Below are 19077 nucleotides of genomic sequence, written 5' to 3' on the forward strand. Positions count from 1 at the left end.
AGGTCAACCTTGCCCAGTTATGATATATGATACAACGTTCACCTTGAACAAACTCTGTCCCTCTTGGAGAACCAGTTTTGTAAATTATCTTTCTTCATCTTACCCACCTTTACCACACTTGACAAATAATATACATAGAAATTCACAAACATCTCTTTCCTCATTCTAATTTGGTTACTCCCAGCTCCACTTCTCCACACTTCACAAAAAACTGACATAAACAGGCACACAAGAAATAAATTATTTGGACTGGCCTAGTCAAGAATGTTGAAGGGTACAAGAAAGAAGTCATACCCAAGATTCCCAAATTTTATTTATTTTGATTTTGATTTATTTATTTATTTTATTTTATGAGACAGGGTTTTCTAAGGCAAGTCACAGAAACTAGACTTGAAGAAAGAAAAAAAGAGAGAGAGAGAGAAAGAGAGCGGGGGGTGGGGGGTCTGGCTCTATCACCCAGGCTGGAGTGCAATGGTGTAATCCCAGCTCACTACAGCCTCCACCTCCTGGACTCAAGCCACCCTCCCACTTCAGCCTCCCAAGTAGCTGCTACTACAAGTGCACACCACCATACTCAGCTAATTTTTGCTAAATTTTGTGTTTTTTGTATTGATGGGGTTTTGCCTTGTTGCCCAGGCTGGTCTTGAACTCCTGAGCTCCAGTGATCCTCCCACCTCAGCCTCCCAAAATGCTGGGATTACAAGTATGAGCCACTGCACTCAACTCAAATTTTATTTCTAGTTGGTGATTTTTTTTTTTTCAAATCAGTATTCTCTACAATTATATAGTTCAAAAGAAGAATAGACCATTGGATCTTTTTATTTTTTTAACTGGGATTGGACCTGGATAGAGGCCACAGTTCTGCTCTGAGACAAGAGTTTTTACTCCCCAGCAGTTCCAGCCCTTGCTGCTCCCCTGAATGACAATCAGATGTGGTGCTGGGCATAGCCTAATATGCCTACACAGTCACTCAGGCTCTCTTTTGCCCAAGGTCTTATATAATCATTCTTGCTGAAATCCATTATAAATTCCAATTCACTGTTTAACATCATGGCTCAATTTTAAATCTTTAACATGTTATGATAGAGAAAAACACATCGCAAAATATAACCTTTAACTCATGTTATGGATATAGAAAAATGAGTAAAAATAAAATATAACACGGACATTTCAACAAAAGCTATATGGTAGGCAAAGGAGGCAGCATGAAATTTACATGATTAAAATAAAGCTGTCTTTAGACAAGAAAAATGCTGAAATGTGCCACGACCTTAGAGTAGCTCTCAAATAATTCTCAAATGGCACACGGAAAACACCTTTAGTAACTGATCAGAGAAGAAGCAAGAACATTCACCAACATATAGAGCTTCCTCTAAACAAGGACACAATTTATTCCCCTGCCCCAATAGATTACTGTTACAAGATTTTTTAAATGCAGAACACAAATATTTTATTTAACATGTTTTATTCCCATTTTGTTCATTTGTTTATTTATTTCATTTGTTCATTAACATTTTCATACTAAAAAATACTTCATAAAATTTTTTAAAACTTAATATGTAGTTCCTTGTAAAAATAATTGTGATTGTGAGGCCACCTAGTGTTCCAAGAAATACATATATTTGAGGCCAGGCTCGGTGGCTCATGCCTGTGATCCCAGCACTTTGGGAGGCCGAGGCAGGTGGATTGCATGAGGTCAGGAGTTTGAAACCAGCCTGGCCAACATGGTGAAACTCTATCTCTACTAAAAATACAAAAATTAGCCAGGCGTTGGGGCAGGCACCTATAGTCCCAGCTACTCAGGAGGCTGATGCAGGAGAATCACTTAAACTCAGGAAACTGATGCAGGAAAATCACATAAACTCAGGAGGCGGAGGTTGCAGTGAGCTGAGATCAAGCCACTGTACTCCAGCCTGGATGACAGGGCGAGACTCTATCTCAATAAATAATAAATAAATACATGCATAATAAAAAATAGGGCTGGGTGCAGTGGCTCATGCCTGTAATCCCACCACTTTGGGAGTCCAAGGCAGGCAGATCACCTGAGGTCAGGAATTCCAGACCAGCCTGACCAACATAGTGAAGCCCATTGCATGCCATTGCACTGCAGCCTGGGGAACAGGAGCGAGACTTCATCAAAGGGAAGAAGGGAGGATGGGAGGGAGAGAATGAGGGAAAGAGGGAGGGAGAAGATAAGAAAGAAAAAAAGACTAAATTACCTTTTTTTTTTTTTTGAGACAGAGTTTCGCTCTTGTTACCCAGGCTGGAGTGCAATGGCGCGATCTTGGCTCACCACAACCTCTGCCTCCTGGGCTCAGGCAATTTTCCTGCCTCAACCTCCTGAGTAGCTGGGATTACAGGCACGCGCCACCATGCCCAGCTAATGTTTTGTATTTTTAGTAGAGACAGGGTTTCACCATGTTGACCAGGATGGTATCGATCTCTTGACCTCATGATCCACCTGCCTTGGCCTCCCAAAGTGCTGGGATTACTGGCTTGAGCCACTGCGCCTGGCCTCTAAATTACCTTCTTGTTGAAAGAAAACTGATTGTTTTCACCGATCACTAATATAGTAAAAGCTACATTATACCAGTATACAAGACAGTCAATTGATAATAGTACTATTATTACATTTCAAAATATTTACCAAACAAAAATTATAATTTAACCCAAACATTTACCAAATTTGACAGGTACCTCAAATACCTGTTTGAAAGCTTAATGTGAGGAAACTATTTTATGCTTCATTGAAAGTTTATAATATAAAGTTCTTCCATCCAATTCTCTCTAACTCAAAGCCTTTAGAAACCAATGGCAAAAAAAAAGAAAAAGAAAAAAAAAGAAAAAAACCAGAAACCAATGGCAAATTGCTTGATATTTATGACATGAAAATAACTCAGAATAGTGTAAAACTTTAATGAATCCCTAATTCTTAGGGTAAAGACTATCATTAATCCACATACACAATGACACAATAACTCACTTTAAGCTTCTGGATCAGGGTTTTTCAATCTCAGCACCACTGACGTTTGGATCAGATCATCCTTTGTTATGGGGACTATCCTGTGCCCTTCGGGACGCTGGGCACCAGTCCTGGCCTCTACTGCTAGATGCCAATAGCACAGCCCTTCCCCATATGACAACCCAAAGACTCCAGAAATGCCCAAATGCCCTGAGGTAGAGTGAGGAAAAAACTGTCCCATTTGACAACCTCTGATCTAATAGCAGTAAATGGAGCTATAGATTAGGTTAGATTGGTTAAGGCTTCATAAAACTTAGGATTTTAAAAGTGAATTGTAAGTTCATTCAGAGAAAGGTCACAAACAGAAAAGCGCCTTTGGAGTCCTGGTACAGGCAACCAAGTGTGGTAGGATTCCTGAAAAATGTGGTCCCCCTCCCCCACCTCCTCAAGGAGGAGAGGGGCAGGCAGCATCTACTCAGATCCAACGAATTGGTAGCATGTAGACAGTACAGTATTGCTAAACTTTTCATTCATTTCAAAAAGTCAAGCACCCAGATTTTTATGTGTAACTACAGGCATAAATGTGCTGGGAAGTAATCTAATGTTTAAAACTAATTCTAGGCCAGGTGTGGTGGCTCATGCCTGTAATCCCAGCACTTTGGGAGACAAAGGTGGGCGGATCACCTGAGGTCAGGAGCTCAAGACCAGCCTGACCAACATGATGAAACCCCATCTCTACTAAAAATACAAAAAATCAGCCTGTCATAGTGGTGCGTCCCTATAATCCCATCTACTGGGGAGGCTGAGGCAGGAGAATCACTTGAACCTGGGAGGCAGAGGTTGCAGTGAGCCAAGATTGCACTATTGCACTCCAGCTTGGGCAACAAGAGTGAAACTCCATCTCAAAAAACAAACAAAAACTAATTCTTTAAGCCAAGCAAAACAAAACATTTGGCCTCTAGGCCACAATTTTATCACCTTCTGCCAGTAGCAAGAGTTCTGAGACAAGACAGGGTTGGCTCTGAGTATGAGGCTCTGTAAGAAGTTATACCTAACTATATGTCAACAAAGGAGAGCTGATGCCGCAGGTCTGCTGGTGAGAACAGACAGACCCCTAATTCTAACACTGAGAGTTAGTCTGACTACTTGAGGATTACCTGATCAGCTCTGGTTACCAGAGCTGACTAGGCTCCAATGAACAGCTCTAGGTCCCTTGCAGGCCTCTGGATCATCAGAGGGGAATGTGGAAAGAATGGGGAAAGGAAGTGTTCTCCACTTTGAGGGAAGAACCTGCCAAGAGCTCATAATGAGAAAACCCTCACAGGGACCTGGCCTTCCTGCTTTTCAAAAAGACTAAATGAAAACCTCAGGTAGAAAAGGTTAAGTCTAAAAGGCTGCTTACTAAGGAGGGACTGGTATTTACCCAAAGATCATTTATCATGTTAAGTCAGTCATTCATTGCAGTCAAGATTAAGTTGCTGACAGGCTCTGGCCAAACTTTTCACAGAAATGCTCCCTGATCTCCTGGAACTTCTCAAGCCCCAGATCCGAAGCAGTACATCTCCTATCCAGACTAGTGGTGAGAGGCAAAAAAAAAAAAAAAAAAGAAAAAATAATTACTTAGCCAGCAAAGTAAGTCTGACCTGTCTCTAACCAGTCAAAATTGGACTATAACCTCGAAAATGACTTCAGAAAATCTGTTTGGGTGCTTCCCAACCAGACTGATAGGTGGAATCATTTCCTCATAATGGAAAGGTCACAGGGAGAACTAAAGCCAGGGTGTCTCCTGCTGGGGGGTAGAAGTTTGCAATTCCTTCTAGCAAGCCAGTGACAAGCCCATGGAAGGGAAGGAAAACGCACCATGGGGCCTCTGCCACCAGCCTTGGAACACCCAGGCAAGTTACTTAGATTCTGGCTAAAGTTTCATAAACTGCAAAATTTTTTTTTCTTTGCCCCCTCCCCACTCCATAAACTGCAAAATTGAGGGGAAGGGTGATAGCTGAGTGGCTGAGGAATCTTGACTGTGGCACCCTTAACCACCCAATTCTTCAAGGTCGAGGATTTACAGGGTGCCAGAAGCTGCTTTTTAGTCTATTAAGGGGAGCAAAGGAGAGCAAATCTTACAGTGCCGGGGGAATGGGGGCCTTCTGCACTGTGGATGGGATGTCACAGAAGCTTGTTCTGAGAATCTTACATTCTTTGAATCCTTGGGGCAACCTCAGGAAGTCGATAGTTCTCATCATCCCTATTGCACAGAGAGGAAAGTGAGGCTAACTTTCCAAGGTCACGCAAGGAGTCCCTGCCCCTTAACCTCTGTTCTACCAAACTCTACTGAGTCAATTAGAGAAGGGAGCCATTTCCCTCTACTCCAAGGACCCTCCTCTGTGCTAGGCCAGCTTTTTTTTTTTTTTTTTTTTTTTTTTTTTTTTGAGATGGAGTCTCCCTCTGTTGCCCAGGCTGAAGTGCAATGGTACAGTCTCAGCTCACTGCAACCTCCGCCTCCTGGGTTCAAGTGATTCTCCTGCCTCAGCCTCCCAAGTAGCTGGGATTACAGGTGCCTGCCACCATGCCTGGCTAATTTTTTGTATTTTTTAGTAGATATGGAGTTTCACCATGTTGGCCCGGCTGGAACTCCTGACCTCATGACCCACCTGCCTCAATCTCCCAAAGTGCTGGGATTACAGGCACGAGCCACCACGCAAGGCAGCCAGCTTTCTTTCTAGAAGATTCTTCATGCAAGTGGGGGGATATAATCAGGAACCACATACCCCTGCTCAAAACCCCACTATCCAAATCCCAAACTACCTAACCCCAACCCCCCAATGGACAAGGACAGACACTTATTTGCAAACCACATCCCCAGTCAGGACTTCAAAGGTGCCATGATCACAGCAGCTACCAGCTCTGGGCTCTGCCACACTGTCACTGCAACCCGGCCAACAGCCTGGCTGTGTGGGCTCCTCCTAGCTGGATGTCCCACTCTCTCTGGAACTCTGACCTGCTCTCCTGCACAGTCTTCCAGAATCAAGCCAGCTATGACATTCAAGTTTCCATGTTGACTTTTGAGCAACCTCCTGCACTTTGGAGTTCATTACAGGCAAATTTTTTTTTTTTTCAGAAGGAGTCTCACTCTTGTCGCCCAGCCAGGAGTCAATGGCGCCATCTCGGCTCACTGCAACCTCCGCCTCCCAGGTTCAAGTCATTCTCCTGCCTCAGTATCCCGAGTAACCTAGATTACAGGCATGCGCCACCACGCCCAGGTAATTTTGTATTTTTAGTAGAGAAGTGGGGAGTGGGTTCTACCACATTGGTCAGCTGGTCTCCAGTCGTGACCTCAGGCGATCTGCCTGCCTCTGCCTCCTCCTCCCAAAGTGCTAGGATTACAGGAATGAGCCACTGTGCTCTGCCCACACAAATCTTTTTAAGCACAAAAGGGCTTACATGTATTTAATCTATAGGACAAAGTAAAAGCATGTTAATTCAGTAACCAAGAAGACCTGCCCTTCACTATGGTAAGCAAATTACCTTTATAAAAACAGTTCTAGCCCTGTAGCTAAATGTACAGCCAAGGTTCCAGACTTTTATCTTGGAGCACTAGGATAAATCCTAAATCTCAAGATTATAAGCCAGCTCCCAAAGGTACAGGCTGGATAAACACAAACATCACTTGTTTATTTGATGAATACTTTCTAAGTACCTATTTATTAAAATTTACCATGTGCCAGGGACTTCTCTAAACGCTTGACAAGTATTAACTCATTGAATTCTAACCTTATGAGTTAGGTGTCATTACTACGCCAATATACAGAAGCTAAGGCATAAAGAGGTAAATTCCCCTTGCCCGGTGATGCATGGAGGAGGCGACTCCGGGCTGAAGCTATGAAGCTACCATCCACAGCTGAGCTTATGAACCTCTCCAACTTGCCTTGCAGCACCTCCTCTAGTCATCTGCCTCTTCACAACCAGTCTTTTTAGTAGAGAGACTTAATCAAGAAAAATGGCACCAATGGAGAAAGCAGGCTTAATTATAGCAAACTAAGAGAAGGGAGAGCCAAACAAATCACAGAAAGGTAGTAAGCCCCCTTTGAAAGACACACATACAGAACAACTATGCAAGGTGGGTCTTCCAACACTATCTAATGCACATCTTCTCCCCCTTGGCATAATCTTTTAAAAGACACTACCGGATGCGGTGGCTCACGCCTGTAATCCTAGCACTTTGGGAGGCTGAAGTGGGTGGATCACCTGAGGTCAGGAGTTCAAGACCAGCCTGGCCATGAAGGTGAGACCCCATCTTTAAAAAAAAAAAAAAGAAAAAAGACACCGCCCTTCTGCCCAGGCCAGTCAGGTTCCTCTACTCAGGAGCCTCTATTCAGTCAGCTTGTCACAGGGCCATTTCTATCAACCCCCAAAGCAGTAATTTACTAACTGCTGAGGCCAAAGGTCTATGGCACAGGCTGTGTTTTGGTCAGGAGATATTTCCCCCGCAACACTGGCAGGCTCGAGGCCCCACCTCTTTCAAGTCTTTGGCCATAAGTCACTTTTACAAAAAGTATGACTCTCATAATTTATTTTTATTTATTTATTTATTTTTTTTTTTTGAGATGGAATTTCGCTCTTGTTACCCAGGCTGGAGTGCAATGGCGCGATCTCGGCTCACCGCAACCTCCGCCTCCTGGGTTCAGGCAATTCTCCTGTCTCAGCCTCCTGAGTAGCTGGGATTACAGGCACGCACCACCATGCCCAGCTAACTTTTTGTATTTTTAGTAGAGACGGGGTTTCACCTTGTTGACCAGGATGGTCTCGATCTCTCGACCTCGTGATCCACCTGCCTCGGCCTCCCAAAGTGCTGGGATTACAGGCTTGAGCCACCGTGCCTGGCCTGACTCTCATAATTTAAAATTGCAGCCACCATGGGCCACAGAAATTCCTGTCTCTCTTTTCTGCTCTGGTGTTCTCTTTGTGCTTCCCACCACCTCACAATCTGTTTCACCTATTTAAATATCTGCCTCTACCTATCAGTATGCAAATTTCACCAAGGTAAGGATTTGGGCTGTTCTGTTCACTTGTTAAGAGTCTCAAGAGCTTTAGCTGGGCATGGTGGCTCAAGCCTGTAATCCCAGCACTTTGGGAGGCTGAGGCGGGTGGATCACGAGGTCAAAAGATCGAGACCATCCTGGTCAACATGGTGAAACCCTGTCTCTACTAAAAATACAAAACATTAGCTGAGCATGGTGGCGCGTGTCTGTAATCCAGCTACTCAGGAGGTTGAGGCAGGAGAATTGCCTGAACCCAGGAGGCGGAGGTTGTAGTGAGCCGAGATCACGCCATTGCACTCCAGCCTGGGTAACAAGCGTGAAACTCCATCTCAAAAAAAAAGAGTCTCGGAGCTTTGAAGATTGCCTGGCTTAGGGGACACACACAGATACTTATTGAATAAGTGAATAGATACCCACAAAGAACAGACACTTGTCTCTAACTCTGAGACCTTCCCCCAGTTGTCAAATTCAGGCTGCAACCTTAGAATTCTCTGTGAGGAAGAAATGGGGCTGTTATTTCCAATGGAAGGTAATTTGGCAACTAAATCATCACGTAAGTACCCAATTTCTCACAGAGTAGAGCAGGTAGAGAAGGAATCTGGAGTGCTGAACTTTGTCAATGTCCAATCTCCCAGGAAGGTATAAAAGGAGAGTAATAATAGAAGACAAAAGTCAGGGATAACATTAACAGCAGGGTGGGAAACATGGTAATGAGAGGAAGACTGTAAAGAAAAAGCAAAGCGCCAGGTGCAGTGGCTCATGTCTGTAATCCTAACACTTTGGGAGGCTGAGGTGGGCAGATCACTTGAGGTCAGGAGTTCAAGACCAGCCTGGCCAACTGACCAACATGGTGAAACCCCATCCCTACTAAAAATACAAAAATAAGCCAAGCATGGTAGTGCATGCCTATAATCCCAGCTACCTGGGAGGCTGAGGTGGGAGAATCGCTTGAACCCAGGAGGTGGAGGTTGCAGTGAGAGAAGATCACGCCATTGCACTCCAACCTGAGCAATACAGAGAGACCCTGTCTGAAAAAAGAAAAGCTTATGAAATTCCTTTCCGCAAGCAGTAAGTGCCAGACTGTTTCTCAAACTCCAGACCTCAGGTGATCACCCACTTTGGCCTCCCAAAGTGCTGGGATTACAGGAGTGAGCCACCACCTTGCCCGACTGTTTCAACACCAGTGAATTCTAATGCACTCAGAAACCTCTATTACAAAGTTAGGAGTTACAGGACAACTACAATTTAGTAAATGCTGTGACAGTTACTTAAATAACTGGTGATGCGAAAGGTCCCAAGAGCAACCTCAGTATAGCCATACAGAATATTTTTCCCTCCTTCCTCTACTAGAGGGAATATATCTTTCTCTCTTCCTGGGAGTAAAGCTGGCAACGATACCCACTAATTAAGCATTCAGATGTCGCACAAGGGTAAAGCAGGCAGAGGTCAAGTGGAATGCATAATATTCTCAGGACTCAGGAGCCAAACTAAGTTGAAAGTAACTCTAGGACCAGGGCAGACAAACGGCTGTTAGAGAGAAACACGAGATTCAAGAGAAAGGAAAAGGGTATTAGATTTCACTTACCGTATGATAATCTATGGTGTAGTGGGAAAAGCTATGAGCTGGAAGGACCCTCTGTCACTATCAGGCTTGTAGTCTTGACAAGCCTTGTCACCTCACTAGTCTCCATCTACTCACCTCCAAATTAACGGGAAGTAAGTAAGTAGATTGGATTTCTGAGTTATGAGTGTGGCGTGGGGCGGGGGGTGCCTCTAGAAAGCTGCAACTACCATCTCTCTACTGGCAGAAAGTCAACAGCAGCTGCGCGTTTGGAAGCATAGTCGTCACGGGACTTTTCCCCAAATCACAGGAGGCAGTGGCTACAGCCACTAGGCAGGACACTTGCAAACGCAGGTTGTGTCCGGGGTCTTTGGCTGCAGGTCTTCGGGTGTTATGAGCCTGCCTCTTCCGCCCCAAGTGTCCCTCCCGCAAAAAATGGGTCCGGGGGACCTGCACACCCTTGGACCCCTCGTCCACAGCCCCACACTCAACCACAATGTCAGGAACTTACGCGGAGATCTCCTTCCCGTTCAGGATTTCTGCTGGCGCCATGGCCTTTATTAGTCTGCTGCCCACGATAAACCACCAATATCGAGGTATCGCTCCCTCCGCAGCCAAGCGGGACAGCGGAACCCACGTGCTTAAGGACTGGCCAGAGGGATCACACTATTGCGCCTGCGCCCCCCTCCCCGCAGACTCGGTGGCGCATGCGCGGCCCGTAAGGCCCTGAGTCCCTTAACTGGCTGAGAGCTAAGAGGTCCTGAACTGCGGGACGGAAGAGGGAAGGGAAGAAGAAGATCGGTGATGAATGGCTGGTGGAAATGATTGGCGGAAGGAAAGAGCCAGTCCAGAGTGTGCCTTTGTATTCGGCGGGAAACCCGAATGGGTTTTTTTTTTTTCCGAGAAGGACTCCGGAACCCGGCCCCAATTCCAGTCAATCAGGAAGTAGAGCTGAGGGGCGGGACTGGGGCGGGGCAGTCTCGCGGGAATAAGGACAGTTTCGAGGGTTTGGTAGGCGGGTCTCACGCGTCCTCCCCGGCTCCGGGGATGCGGTGCAGGGGTCTGAGGCGCCTGGCTTCCAGGGAAGTTTGGGCGGGTCCCCTCGCGGGAATGTGGCGGGCGCAAGACTCCACAGGAGATAAACTGAGGAGCTTGGCGCGCCTTCCGACTTTGTCACACAGCGGCGCCACCATACTGGGGTCGGGCCCCCTCCGCGTTCTGCTCTGTAGGGCCTGGCTCTGGGCCCAGCACCGCGCTTTTAGAATCTTCTCAGCTGAATCTGACGCTCAGCCGTGGGTGAAGCGCAGCCCGCTGTTTTAGGCCCTGCGGAGCTGGAAGGGGTGTCAGAGCTGGAGCGCGCGTGGCGCCCTCGGTGCCGGGGTCACCCCGGGGTTGCCAGGGCTCAGGGAGGGTCGTAGTTTAGATTTTGTGACCCCGACGTCCCCGTCCCCCGGCAGGTATGGGGTTGGAGAACCCACGCGGGCTTCATACGCTAGATAGATGCCAGTTGACCGTCGAGACTGGACGCTCTCTCTCCGTGGGCGTCCACGCTGGGAAAGGAGTAAGATGGGCGATTGGCCGGGGAGCCCGACAGGGCGACGGCACCTGGGATGCTGGAGAGGACTGGCCCCTTGAGTTACTGAGTCGAATGAATGTGCTTGCTCTGCTCGAGGAACTGCTCCTAGGTTGCAGCCATCCCAGTATGGTCTTACGTGGTTCAGGTCACTTAGGACTTGACCAGATAACGGGTTTCTTTTACAAGCCGTTCCTGATGGTGGCCTGTTTCAACTAATGGCAGAGCTCATCTAAAACAAAAAAAATTTTTTTAAGTTTTGGAGCTTTTAGTATTTCTTATTTTTAAATTCTGAGGTTATTTATAGTAGTCCCATATATGAAATTAGATAATCTCTTGTTTCATTACCCGTTTTATTACGTATGATCTTTGTATAATATTCATACCGTAAAAGTCACCAATTTTAAGTATAGCATTCAGTAATTTTTAGTATAGTTAAGGAGTTGTGCAACCGTCAACGTAATAGGAAATTTTTGGTGATTTTCTGTTTCTGGTAATTATTTCTACACATGTATGTATTTTAAGATGGAGTCTCGCTCTGTCGCTCAGGCTGCAGTGCAGTGGTGTGATCTCTGCTCTTTGCAGCCTCCACCTCCAGGGTTCTAATGATCCACCTCAGCGTCCCAGGTAGGTTAGACCACAGGCCCATGCCAACATGCCAGTTAATTTTTTTATTTTTGGTACTCTCAGGGTTTCACTGTTGACCAGACTTGTCTGGATCTCAGGGGATTAGTCTGCCTCGGCCTCCCAAAATCCTGGGATTATGGGCATGAGCCACCGTGCCTGACCTACTTTACTATTCTTAAAATTTGCACAAGTGATATGTTAAACGTATAGACTTAGTAATATGATGATATGGTAATAATAGCCCTGAAACACATTGTCTCATATTGTGTTGTACCTAAACAAGTGAAATTAAGAAGAAAATTGAAGGAAATATTTCTTGTAAATTTCAGATAGTGAATCTTTTGTGTCTTTTAATACCAAATAGATATTGACTAGTCCACCTTTCTTTTTTGTTGAGGAAGATGGCAGAAAACCCATTTTACAGATGGAGTTAGACTTTGAAGGATAACACCCAAAGCTACATAGCTGTGGCTGGTATAGGCCCCAAACCTGATGTTTCATATCTAAATCTACTGCCTTTGCCATCTCAACAGCCTGGTTTTTGACAATAGTATCTAAGTATGAGTTGTACAATTCATTCATTCATGGAGCAAATAATTGTTGAATGGCCACTCTGCCATAGCATTTCTCTAGATGCTAGAGATACCCTAGTGAACCAGCAAAGTTTCTGCTCTCAGCTCATATTCTGGTAGAGGAGACAATGATCAAGTAAGGAAATACATATGCTAATTTTAGAGATTATGACATGCTATATTTTAAAAATAGGCAAGCTAAAAGGATAGGCAGTGATGTTGGGAGGTGGGAAAGTGTTGTTGTCTCAGAAATCTGGTAACAGATTTATCTGGGCATCTGAGTTGAGCAGAAACCTTAATGAAGAGAGGAACTTGGAATGTAAAAGAGAGAAAGCAAGAATTTGCTTTGAGCAACTGAAAAGATGGAATTGCCATTTGCTGAGTTGAAATAAGGTAAAACAGGCCAGGCGCAGTGGCTCAAGCCTGTAATCCCAGCACTTTGGGAGGCCGAGGCGGGTGGATCACAAGGTCAAGAGATCGAGACCATCCTGGTCAACATTGTGAAACCCCGTCTCTACGAAAAATACAAAAAAAAATTAGCTGGGCATGGTGGCGCGGGCCTGTAATCCCAGCTACTCAGGAGGCTGAGACAGGAGAATTGCCTGAACCCAGGAGGCGGAGGTTGCGGTGAGCCGAGATCGCGCCATTGCACTCCAGCCTGGGTAACAAGAGTGAAACTCCATCTCAAAAAAAAAAAAAAAAAAAGAAAAAAGAAAAAAAAAGAAATAAGGTAAAACATAGAAGGATTAGGGTTTGGGGCTAAGATTATCAATTCAGCTTTTGACATTTTAAGATTTTTCTTAGACATCCAAATGGAGAGAAGGTATTTAAATCCATGACATTGAGTGAGATCCCACCAAGGGTATGGGTGTAGGTAGAGAGAGGACCAAGGACTGACACCTAGAACGTTTCAGTGTTCGGAATGCAAGGAGACAGGAGTAATCAGGAGGGAAGATTGAAAAGGAGAGTCCAGCTAGGGGCTGTGGCTCACACCTTTACTAATCCCAGCAATTTGGGAGACCAAATACAGGAAGATCGCTTGAATCCAAGAGTTTGTAGAACAGCCCAAGCAACATAGCAAGATGCTGTCTGTACAAAAATAAAAATTTTTAAATTTGCCTGTAATCCTAGCACTTTGGGAGGCCAAGGTGGGCAGATCACCTGAGGTCAGGAGTTCGGACCAACCTGGCCAATATGGAGAAACCCCGTCTCTACTAAAAATGCAAAAATTAGCTGGGCATGATGGCCAGTGCCTGTAATCCCAGCTACTTGGGAGGCTGAGGCAGGAGAATGCCTTGAACCTGGGAGGCGGTGGTTGCAGTGAGCCACTGCACTTCTGCCTGGAAAACAGAGCAAGACTCCATCTCAAAAACAAATAAAAAAAGATTTAAAAAATTAGCACATGTATCCCAGGACTTAAAGTATAATAATAAAAAATAATAAAAATAAATTTTAAAAAGATAAAAAAATTAGCTGGGTGTGGTGGCATGTGCCTGTAGTCCCAGCTACTCAGGAGGCTGAGATGGGAGGATCCTGTGAGCCTAGGAGTTGGAGGCTTCAGTAATCTATAATCATATCACTGCACTCCAATCTAGGGGACAGAGCAAGACCCTGGCTCTTAAAAGGAAAGGATAGTCCAGTGTGTTCTGAGGAAAACCCAAAGAACATCCCACTTTAGAAGACAAGTGAAGAGGCCTGGCATAGTGTCTCACACCTGTAATTACAGCACTTTGGGAGGCCAATGCAGGCAGATCACTTGAGGTCAGGAGTTCAAGACCAACCTGACCAACATGATGAAACCTGTCTATTAAAAATACAAAAATTAGCTGAATGTGCTAGTACATGCCTATAATCCCAGCTACTAGGGAGGTTGAGGGCAGAGACTTGCTTGAACTCAGGGGGTGGAGATCGCAGTGAGCCAAGATCATGCCATTACACTACAGCCTGAGCAACAGAGTGAGACTCCATCTCCAAAAAAAGAAAAGAAGACAGGTGAAGAATGCGTTTTGTGGAAAAAGGGGTAATTAATTCTGTCAACTGTTGCAAATTGGTCAAATAAAGAATGAGAATCAACCTTTCACAGAGAACAGAAAGACAAGATTTTTCTTTAATGCTTTTAAAAGCAGTTGCTAGAAAAAAATGTGTTTACTTTTTGCAGAGGCTCTATTTTTACAACTTTTGATATCTGAAATTTTTAAATTTGTAATTACTTTGACCTTGTAATTCTACTTGTAGAATTTTTTTTTGTAGGGGGGCAGGATTTTACTCTGTCACCCAGGCTGGAATGCAGTAACACAATCATAGCTCACTACAACCTTGAACTCCTGAGTAGTTGGGACCTATAGTCCCAACTATAGGTGGCATGTACCACCACACCTGACTAATTAAAACATTTTTCTGTAGAGACAGGGTCTGTGTTGCCCAGGCTGGTCTCCAATTCCTGGCCTCAAGCCATCCTCAAGTCTTGGCCTTCCAAAAGGTTGGGATTAAGGCATGAGCCACCTCTCCCAGTTTAGGAATTTATCTTAAAGTAATATTTACATATAAAGAAAGATGTATAGGCTAGGTGAGGCAGTTCACACCTGTAATCCCAGAACTTTGGAAGGCAGAGGCTGGTAGATCACCTGAGGTCAGATGTTCAAGACCAGCCTAGCTAATGGGGCGAAACCCCATCTCTACTAAAAATACAAAAATTAGCTGGGCATAGTGTTGCACACCGTAATCTCAGCTACTTGGGAGGCTGAGGCAGGAGTATCGCTTGAACCTGGGAGGCGAAGGTTGCAGTGAGCCGAGATTGTACACATTGCACTCCAGCCTGAGCGACAAAAAAAAAAAAAAAAAAAAAAAAAAGTATAAAAGTGTTCATCACACAGCACTGATTTCAGTAGCAAAAAAAAAACAATAAAATCTCTTTCAGTATGGATGCAGTTGTTAAAGGAACAAAAGATACATATGCATAGACATGTAAGATAGCTTTCATAATTTTTTTTTTTTTTTGAGGTGGAATACCATTCTTGTTGCCCAGGCTGGAGTGCAATGGTGCAATCTTGGCTCTGCCTCCTGAGTTCAAGGGATTCTCCTGCCTCAGTCTCCTTGAGTAGCTGGGATTACAGATGCCTGCCACCATGTCCAGCTAATTTTTGTATGTTTAGTAGAGACAGGGCCATATGGTGACTCAGCCTGTAATCCTAGCACTTTGTGAGGTGAAGATAGGTGGATCACAAGGTCAGGAGTTTGAGACCAGCCTGGCCAATATGGTGAAACTCCGTCTCTACTAAAAATACAAAAGTTAGCCGGGCATAGTGGCAGGCGCCTGTAGTCCCAGCTACTTGGGAGGCTGAGGCAGGAGAATTGCTTGAACCCAGGAGGCGGAGGTTGCAGTGAGCTAAGATCTAGCCGTTGCACTCCAGCCTGGGCAACAGACCCAGACTCCATCTCAAAAAAAAAAAAAAAAAAAAAAGAAGAAGACAGGGTTTCACCATGTTGGCCAGGCTGGTCTCAAACTCCTGACCTTAGGTGGTCTGCCTGCCTCGGCTTCCCAAAGTGCTGGGACTACAGGCCTGAGCCCACCGGGCCCAGCTGTTTGTTTTTTGGTTTTCGGTTGTTTTTTTGTTTTTGTCTTTTTTAAGAGAGGAGGTCTCTCTCGCTATGTTGCCCAGAGGCTATTCACAGGCGGGATCCCACTACTGATCAGCATGGGAGTTTTGACCTGCTCTGTTTCCGACCTGGGCGGGTTTACCCCTCCTTAGGCAACCTGGTGGTTCCCCGCTCCCGGGAGGTCACCATATTGATGCCAAACTTAGTGCAAACACCGGCATAGTGCACTACAGCCCAGAACTCCTGGGCTCAAGCAGTCCTCCCACCTCAGCCTCCTGAGTAGCTGGGACTACAGGCATGCGCCACTGCGCCTGGCTGTTTGTTTGTTCTGAGATGGGGTCTTGCTCTGTTGCCCGGACTAGAGTGTAGTGGCACAATCTCGGCTCACGGCAACCTCTGCCTTCTGGGTTCAAGTGATCCTCCTGCCTCAGCCTCACAAGTAGCTGGGATTACACCATGCCTAGCTAACTTTTGCATTTTTAGTAGAGACAGGGTTTCACCGTGTTGGTCAGGCTGGTCTGGAACTCCTGACCTCAGGTGATCTGCCCACCTTGGCCTCCCAAAGTTCTGGGATTACAGGCATGACCACTGTACCCAGCCAGAATTCAAGCTTTATAAGAGATTTCCTGTCTTGTTTGTACTTATGTATCTGCATCTTGGAAATATATCTATATCTATATCTACATATATATATACTGAGAGAGAGAGAATCTCTCTCTGTTGCCTAGGATGGAGTGCAGTGGCACAATCTCAGCTCACCGAAACCTCCACCTCATGGGTTCAAGCAATTCTCCTGCTTCAGCCTCCTAAGTTGCAGGGATTACAGGTGCCTGCCACCATGCTTGGCTAATTTTTTGTATTTTTAGTAGAGATGGGGTTTCACTATGTTGATCAGGCTGGTCTCGAACTCCTGACCTTATGATCTGCCTGCCTCAGCCTCCCAAAGCACTGGGATTACTGGGGTGAGCCACCGCACCTGGCCTATTTCTGATTCTATTGGTTTAGTTATTATCTATTACTCTTATTCCTATAAACATAACTTGTTTCTCCCCACTTCATTTTTATAATACATAATTGTAGACAGTGAGCAGTGTCTTCAATTATAGTGAATTTAGCAGTAAATTCACATTAGATCAACTAGTATAGCTTTAAAAAATGTATTTATGTGTAGGTTCCACCGTTAACCAACTAAGTCAGAACTTGGGTGGGGTCAGGGTTCATTATTCCTTGAAGATAAGATGATGTATGAAGAATATTCCTGGTGATTCTGGTATCAAGAATACAAATTTGGGACATACTTTCTCTAAGGCCAGGTGGGGTGGCTCACACCACCTGTAATCTTAGCATTTTGGAAGGCGGAGGTGGTGGAACACTTGAGGTCAGGAATTCAAGACCAATCTGTCCAATATGGTGAAACCCCATCTCTACTAAAAATATAAAAAATTAGTCAGGCATGGTGGCACGTGCCTGTAGTTCGATCTAATTGGTTGACTGAGGCAGGAGAATTTTCGAATCTGGGAGACAGAGATTTCAGTGGGTCAAGATGGCCAGCGTGAGACGTATGTTAATTCTAGCTAATTAATTATAAGCTTGCTTGACTCAGAGTACACTGAAGTTTATACACCGAACTAAATATGTTATTGGTGCGGTTAATTAGAAATCAAGCGGCAACAGGGAGGCCTAAGGTAAAGACCATCCAAGAGCAAAGTAACACCGGGGAACACCGAGGGGTGGTTGCAAAACAGGCAGTACTGCTCTGGTCCCATGAATGCCTTCTCAACATGGTGACTGCATGAGGGTCTCCTAAAGAGGGCTTGTGCAAAGATCTCTGAGAAGGGAGGCGATTTCTCACAAGGCCGGGTAGGGTCTTCGCAGGCGGGAGCTGGCAAAGAGGAGAAAAGCCTTGCAGGGCAGAGATCACAGAACGCCTCAGGCTCTGCCTAGGTTCTCACAATATGGAGTGATTTTAATTGTTCTATGTCCTCAATGCTTGGGAGATGAAAGGCCCTTGATGCATTGGGTGTGGTCAGACAAGGTGGCTCCTCATCTGCCATACTACTGATGTAGCTGCACCCTGATAACAATCGGTGATAAACTCAGAGTACTAGTTTAGCATGTCCTAGAAGGATCTCAAGCGCTGTTACATGCCCAGAGCCCTAGTTTAGCATGTCTTAGAAGGATCTCAAGTGCTCTCCCCACCGGCTCTCTTACCTACCCCTCACCCTCCCAGGCCAGTAAGATCAATGAGATTATGCACATAATAAAAGTGTTTGGAGCCCAGAGCTCAGGGCCAATGTGGTTCTGGCGCTTGCATTGGTCCCCTGGACCCATGCTATAAATTCTAGTCTTGTGTCTCTGTCTTTATTTCCTTTTCTCAATCCCTCATCATCACAGGACTAAGGGCACCCACATATGGGATTGGGGCTGGTACCCAACAGTGAGCCAATACCTCACCACTGCACTCCAGCCTGGGTGACAGAGCGAGACTTGTCTCAAAAAAAAAAAAAAAAAAAAAAAAAATTCCTGAATTCCAGTTTTTTAACACATCTTATTCTTTCAGAATAGTAAATGGAATCATCATTTCACCTTCTTTCAAAGTACCTCTACTTGATTGTATGTACTGGAGTATAAAAATTTGACCTAGCCAAGAATTTTTCAAAAAAAGGCCCAAAATACGATTTTCATGTTTACACAACTAATCACTTTTGGTGGGATCACTTTCTTAAGGTTACTTAAGTGTACAAAGCTTGATGAAAATCATTTGTGTTTTCACTTCATTAATTGGGGAAATAAAGAGCTACAGGTTTTAGTGTAACATTTTAGAAGGTCCCTTTTTCTTTGGATCTCTGCGATGTGTTTACCTAGCAACAGCTTCTTTGATATGCAAACATTCTACTGACAAATTGGTCAGAGCAGCCACTCATGTTGGACAATTCAGGTTTCTTCTGAAAACTGGCCTTGGATTTGGAATTTTCTCTGGAGTCTGATGTGGTAAACATTTATACTTTTCACTTCCTACTAAATGCAGCATAGCATACTACATTTTATGAATGTGTAGCCGAGCATGGTGGCTCAAGCCTGTAATCTCAGCACTTTGGGAGGCCGAGGCGGGTGGATCACGAGGTCGAGAGATCAAGACCATCCTG

The 19077-nt window shown here is 45.0% G+C and overlaps 1 protein-coding gene and 1 long non-coding RNA gene across 3 annotated transcripts in view; one reads left to right on the top strand and one right to left on the bottom strand.

Annotated features, from left to right (window-relative positions):
* The window catches only part of MTHFD1 (methylenetetrahydrofolate dehydrogenase, cyclohydrolase and formyltetrahydrofolate synthetase 1), a 75162-nt gene extending 64861 nt beyond the window's left edge, over positions 1–10301 (bottom strand). The window contains exon 1 of one of the 2 annotated variants that reach the window (XM_003924423.4): positions 10074–10301. In XM_003924423.4, coding sequence (XP_003924472.1) covers positions 10074–10114 — 41 coding nt within the window. In that variant the 5' untranslated portion in view covers positions 10115–10301. The remainder of the gene's footprint in view (positions 1–10073) is intronic. The other variant, XM_039469356.2, reaches the window with a different exon arrangement.
* The window catches only part of LOC141583525 (uncharacterized), a 62839-nt gene continuing 49250 nt past the window's right edge, over positions 5489–19077 (top strand). Inside the window, exon 1 of the long non-coding RNA XR_012516166.1 lies at positions 5489–6222. This is a non-coding gene — a long non-coding RNA (uncharacterized LOC141583525). The remainder of the gene's footprint in view (positions 6223–19077) is intronic.

The sequence above is a fragment of the Saimiri boliviensis genome, chromosome 2, assembly GCF_048565385.1.
Source record: "Saimiri boliviensis isolate mSaiBol1 chromosome 2, mSaiBol1.pri, whole genome shotgun sequence".
In the NCBI taxonomy this organism is placed as follows: Eukaryota; Metazoa; Chordata; class Mammalia; order Primates; family Cebidae; genus Saimiri; species Saimiri boliviensis.